This window comes from Nestor notabilis, unplaced genomic scaffold (assembly GCF_000696875.1).
Source record: "Nestor notabilis isolate BGI_N333 unplaced genomic scaffold, ASM69687v1 scaffold10636, whole genome shotgun sequence".
Taxonomy (NCBI): domain Eukaryota; kingdom Metazoa; phylum Chordata; class Aves; order Psittaciformes; family Psittacidae; genus Nestor; species Nestor notabilis.
Window position 1 is genome coordinate 16,867 of NW_009933314.1, and position 6,560 is coordinate 23,426.

At 41.5% G+C, this 6,560-nt stretch overlaps 1 protein-coding gene across 1 annotated transcript in view; it reads left to right on the forward strand.

Moving 5' to 3' along the window:
- GRAMD1C (GRAM domain containing 1C) overlaps nucleotides 1-6,340 on the forward strand; it is a gene marked incomplete at its 5' end in the record, with an annotated part of 21,995 nt that extends 15,655 nt beyond the window's left edge. The window contains 6 exon segments of the mRNA XM_010016820.1: nucleotides 505-608; nucleotides 1,321-1,476; nucleotides 3,269-3,326; nucleotides 3,833-3,943; nucleotides 4,760-4,865; nucleotides 6,263-6,340. Of these exon segments, the coding sequence (XP_010015122.1) occupies nucleotides 505-608; nucleotides 1,321-1,476; nucleotides 3,269-3,326; nucleotides 3,833-3,943; nucleotides 4,760-4,865; nucleotides 6,263-6,340 (613 nt within the window).
- Between the last annotated feature and the right edge of the window lie 220 nt (nucleotides 6,341-6,560).

Below are 6,560 nucleotides of genomic sequence, written 5' to 3' on the forward strand. Positions count from 1 at the left end.
ATGTCGCTTCCCTTCTGTCATATAGGAAGACAGATTTTAATTTCTGTCTCTTTGGGGTAGGATCTGAGCACTTGGTACGTAAGTGGTGATGATGAATTTTAGCTGCTGCCATTGCACTGCTTGTGTAATAAATATATGTACATATACAGAGTGAATTCAAGACTTTATGATCTGAAAGCCTGAAGCCTGTTTTGAATGTGTGTTAGAATGCAATCACTTCAGAGGAGAGAATTCTCTGCTAGTCTGGATCTGTAGGAAAGCACTTCAAAATGTTTCCTGTAACATGGACATTCAGATCTGAGGCTTTAGCTAGATATGTTGTCTTTGGTACTGTCTGTCTTACTTTGCTTCAGTGTAGGTGCTGCCCAGGTGGGAAGCCAAGGCAATTGCAGTTAGTATTTCAGATTATTGACGAAAGTTAGAGGCCTGCTTCTGATAAGAGATGTCTGCTATCACTGTGTTACCCAGAAGAGCACTCTTTCACTATTGTATTCTGTTTATTAGGGTTTCTGCAGAAGTGAAGTACAAAAAACAGCCTTGGGGCCTTGTCAAGTCTGTAATTGAGAAGAATACCTGGGGAGGCATACAGGAAAACTTCAAACAACTTGGTGAGGCATTTTCTTCTTTGTGCTGGAGTAAAGTGACTACCTTTCCTATGTATGTTCTTATGTCTGTCAAACTTGATTCCTTAAAGAATGGCTTGAAAAGAAGGCAACACCAAAGGAATCTTGAAGTCAGAAGTTTTGTAGTCAACATATCTGCCAGTTCTAGGGTATAAAAGAAGCCTTGCGGCTCGATGCTAACAAAAGGCTTGTGTGTATCTCGTAATAGCTTTCTGAAGGAAACATGAAGAGCAGCAGAAAAGCTGTTACTCTCAACTGTGTGTGCCTGTCTTTAAGTACTTCCTTGATTGTGAGTATGAGAAGAGAAGCAGTGGCACGTCTTGGGCTCCCTGGCTGTGTCTGTTACCAGCCTGGCCAGCCATGGCTGCAGGCTCACAATCTAACGCAATTCCTAGTCTCAGTCTAAGAGTGTCTTGAAGTGCTCTTCCCGCTGCTGTCTACCATAGCATTAAACAATCCTGCACAGGCAGAACATGTAACATACCTGAGAAGTGTGCTAAGTGCCCTCTAGCAAATAGAACAAGTGGTACAGGTCAAGGCACAGTTTATGTCAATTACCTGCTTTATGTTCATCTACTAGAAGGTGCACTTATTCCTCTCACTGCCATGCTCCATATCTCACAATTGTGCCAGGCTTTTCAGCTTTCTATTTGGAACTTGGATAACTTTGGGTTTGGGTTTTTTTTTTCTACTGCAGAATCAGATCTCCTAATGGAGGAGTATGCAATTAATCAGTCCATAGAAGACACTGGAAAATTAGTTGCTCTGAGACGAAGACGACGCACTTTACACAGGAGTCTGGCAGAATCACTTCCCAAACGCTAGGGAGCGGAGTCCCAGGGCAGCATAATGGGTAGGAATATTTATATCAAGTGTTTTCCAAAAGGTGTGTTCAAGAAAACTTAACTCTTAGAGTAGTGCAGAAGTAACACTTGGGTGTAGGTTACTTTCACTGTCTAATTGATGTGATGGCAAATGCTTTAGTGTGCTCAAGCCTGCATAAAATAGATTTGGAGCATGCATGACCACTTACGATGAGTATCTCATGAATACAAATCTAATCTCACAGAAGTTTTTTCGGACAAAGGAACAAAAAAACCCCATCCAACACCTGAAATGTCTGCACTGTCCCTGCATAGGATTGGAAATCAAATGGGATCAGAAAGTAGTTTAGTGTGAATTCTGCAAAATTGGTGAAAATTTGCTTTATTTCTTCAGATAACTGCATACCCAAGTCATGAGTTGATTAAACTTTGTCTTTCACCTCTTGGCTCTATGATCTTGGTTTTGGTTGAGGTGGTTTTTTTTTCATGCTAAGTCTATTTATTAAGTCAAACTTAAACAAGGGAGATTCAGGATTAATATAAGGAAGAAGTTCTTTACTGTGAGGGTGGTGAGGCACTGGAACAGGTTGCCCAAAGAAGCTGTGGATGCAGCATCCCTGGCAGTGTTTAAGGCCGCGCTGGACAGGGCCTTGAGCAATCTGGTCTAGTGGAAGGTGTCCCTGCCCATGGCAGGGGTTGGAACTACATGTTAAGGTCCTTTCCAACCCAAACCATTCTATGATTCTATTTCCCACCTGCTTCTGTAATTTCTGAGTCACTGGAGCACGTCTTGCAGTTCCACTGCCCCTAGGCACCACAGACTGGCCATTAGCATATTAATATTAGCTATACTTACAGAGATGAGGAACATTTGTGCACTAACATGTACCAGAGAATGGCAGATTTCATGACACAAGTTGAATTGTAAACACTGAAGCAGGAGTAAGTGCCTTTCCTAAAGAGGGGGGACAACACTGAGTATAGCAATGAGAGAACATTTAGATCAACAGCACGTGTAATAGGCTCTTTACCTGACTGAGATTACTTCCTGATTACTTAACTTTGCTACTGCTGCTCCACCTTTTCAGGTGAGTGTGTCTGTCTCAGTACACATTACAGCTTTTGTGCATGCCCTTTGTCCATGGCAGGAAATACGAGTGTAAGGAACTGTTTTAGGAGAACAGGAAATTACATTTAAAGGTTGGCCTCCCCACAGTGGGAGGGGTAGCTCAGTTTGGAGAGGACGGGCACACTTTTTCTCTGTCGTTGGTGCCTGGTCCCTGTGGCTTGATGGCTAGCAGATGCTCTTTTGAAAGGCTGCCTTCAGGCCAATACATAAACCAAACCAGTACAGATGCAACAGGTTGCAGGAGAATTTTATTTGACCCTGGTTGTCAGACTAATGTGAGCAGGAGGAGTAGCAGAAGAGAGCCACTTTGCAGGCTGTATCTGCTCATGTGTTTTCAGGCTGTATCTGCTCATGTGTGGCTAGCAGCACATGTGGGTGTTAGTAATGGATGGACTGTAGCCTTCTCAGGCTATCTAGGTTTAATGTGAACACATCCCAGTGCTATGTTCTCCCTGGCATACTGGGGTAAGGGGAAATCTTGCTCCTGATGGAAGAGCCTGACTGTGCAGCAACTTGTGAGCTGACTGCAGAAATGCCTTGGTGAATGTTAGAGATGATCTGTTATTTTTTTTTTCCATCAGAAGCTGTTGAGCTATTCTGTGTGAAATGCTGGGCACTGACATGTATCTGCAGGCATCCTTTAGGAATGTTCTTCGCTACTTTTTAACCTCCTTCTCTTCCATGCCTTGTAGGAAGGAAAAGAGATGCTGTAGGTAGGACCACCACCATCATTGTAGTAATGAGTGTCTTGTAAGTACTCATTTGCATTAAAATGTGGCTTGACTCAAGTTCATCTTGGTCTTTATCTGTATTTGTCTGTACCTCACCTGTATGTTAAAATTGTACATAGCATGATAATTTGAATGGAGTACTCAGGTATAAGAGGGGAATGGATTGTCTTAAGTGACACATGGAATGAAAATGCTGACCTGCCAAACTAATCTACCTTACAGGTCTACTTAGGCCTGATCCTACAAAAACCAAAGAAGTCTTGGATTTACTCATTCCTAGTCTTAAAAGATCCAAGAGGAGACACTGTTGTCATTCCTGTTGGTTGCCATTACACAGCTTAATGCTAACGGCTAAGAATTCTTTGGAGAGATCTTCGTTTTCACTATAGTGCTGCCCTGCCACACACCTTTTTTGGCTCTTGGAAAGATTCTCTTTTCTTACATGTTTTTAGCCAAGATCTTGTTTCTGTAGCATTGCAAGTGAAATTGTTACAGGACCTGATATTTGTTCTTTCCTCTCTACAGCCTGCTGCTCTTGGTCTTGCTGAATGTAACACTGTTTCTCAAACTATCCAAGATAGAGCATGCAGCTCAGTCCCTCTATCATGTCCAGCTTCAGGAAGAAAGCTCTTTGAAGTAAGTTGCATTCACAATCTTTGCTTGCTTTCTTCTCAGCTTACGTGAGAATTTGATCTAAAGAAATAAATTTTAAGCAATGAAACTCAGTGGTAAGTTTTCAAAAGCTGCTGGTGCTTCCTGCTTTTCTGTGGTCTGTGCTGTTGTCCAGTGACATGTCTGACTGCATCTTGCAGTAATAAATTTCTCCTTTGGCAAGTTATTTTTTGGGGAGTGTTAACCTTAGCTTGCATTTATCACCCTGCTGTGTGACTCATCTTCTGAGAATGTCATAGTGCTGATCACAGAACCAAAGTGTTCGCTTCATCATGTGTGAACTGGCGTGATCTCAAATGTAACACTGAAGATTCACTTAGCTTTTTAGCCTACTTTCCTCTTCAAACTTCCATATTAGTTGCCTTTTTGTTCAGGCACATGGAAGAGGCTCCGATGTTGTTTTCTCTCTTGAATACGGTATCAGCAAACAAGTTGGAAAAAGGTAACTTGATTTTGAGTATGGAAGCAGTGTGGTGACCTCTTGTAATAATCACTCGGAACTGATTAAAGCGACTTCATAGGAATGATCTTGCTCTCTGAAGTGTGTGAACTTGCACTGTAGACGTAATTTAGTTTTGGTTGATGTTGTCTGTAAAAGGTCTGAGGCAGCATCTCCAAGGCAAGAGGGATTGAAATTCAACTGCAGGCATCTTTTTCTGTGGCTTTTAGAAAAGGATGCTTTTAGCAGTGGCAGAGCAATGATGGCAAAGAGCAGTTGCTTGTAGAAAGGCATGGGACGTGCTTGTTTCATGTTTCTGATGTAATCTCAATCTCTTTCAGCATATCCCCAGAAATGGTATCAAAAGAGGAAATCCCTCAATATGACAAGGAACAGGTTAAACACATGAAGGGAGTTTTAAGAGAGTCAATTGAAATGCTTGAGCAGGTAGGTCTGCCAGTCTTTCCTGGTGATACTCTTGTTTCTCAGCAACTCAAGTATTATGAGTTGTGTTGATGAAGTTCTGAATTATGACAAAGCAAAGACTAAAGTAATTCAAAACATCCTCTTTTCTAAGAAGACTCAAACCATAACATTGAGTAGTTGCTCACCTTGTTATGGGGTTTCTTCATTCAGGTTTAGCCTGGTTTTTGCTCCCCGCTAATCTTCTTAGATACTGGTAAGAGCTTCAGTTAGCTTTAGTATCAAAGGGCCACCTAATCTCCAGTGAGAAGTAAATAAATTCTACAGACCATATGTTTTGAGAGGCTCCGCAGCTGTGGAGTTAATCCTTCTCAGTAACTGACATTTCCAGGCTTTTAAACACCACAAGCACTAAGAAAATAGCAAGGTTGCTGAATGCTGTTGTATCTCTCTGATCCTGAAGTCCAGCACTGGTAAACCCCTAGGCTGATTTCAACTCAGCAAGTGAAGGACAGTAAATTTATACTTTGTTTTTTACTTGTAACCTATGAATGTTCTGATTTTAAGTTCTTTTATTAAATCTTAAAATGCGACAGAAGAAATTACTAGGTTAGGAAAGGTGGGATGGAGTTCACATGTACCTCCATTCATTACTGGTTTGCTCTGTGTTCTCCCATGTGCTAAAGGTAGAAAAAGTAGCCATTTTTTAATATTCCTTGTTCAGAGGTGTCTTTGCACATGAAATTGTTCTTAATCTATTAACTATTTTGATCACAGCTTGAAAAGGCTTCTGAGTGCTGGAAACTTCACTGTAGAAATTAATTTCCTTTCCATGCCATTTTCATTTTCTTTGGTTACTACCTGAACAAGTCCTAATTCTGAAGTGTTAAAACTGTTTTTTGAACACACAGTGTAAAAAGAAAACAAAAAAAACCCCCTTAAAAGTGAGAATCCAACCACCTTTTTCATTGCAGATAACACTTCAGTCTGGAAGTCATGATGCATCTTAGTGCCTTTTACCTTGTGTTTTCTGAGGGTTGTCAATAATTTAAACACATTTCATGCACCAAAATGCACTGGGAGGGCCAGGTATTAGACAGAAATTAATGCATTGCTGCCCCGTTCCTTAGAGTATTTGCTATGAGTGTTGACTGTGACTAAAAATGAGTGGGGTGGCTTATCTTCTGCACTGCTGTCTGGTGAGGTGTTGAGACTTTACCATACTGGACTGTTAGTATTTATAAACTGCACAGAGTGTAGCTGCTAGGGAGAGCAGAGTAAGCCAACTGTTTATAGAAACAGGGAGGAGGAAATTGCATGAAATCTTTAAAAGAAAAGGAGGGAGACATTATTTTCTTGATAGCACTCACCCATGCAGAAGACTAAGAAGTAATTGGGCTATGATGGTTGTATCTTCACAGTTAAAGATCTCCCTTTCCATGCTCCAAAGAAGCTTTGACCACTTGAACAGGACACAGAGTGGCAAGACTGAGAGTTAATACCCACATCAGCTTTCCGTTCAGGATGTTGGAAGAACAGATGTGTGTGTGTGAGGACTTACGGGGTAGGGGTTGCAAATGTCACCTTTGGACTCTTTACTATTTGGCTGAAAAGCTGCACAGAATAAAGGTTGCTGGAAGAAGCTCTGCATTCCTGTAGCCTGGCAATGTCTCTCCTGCCAGCCCTCTATCACAGGGTGAGCCTCGCATACCAACAGCA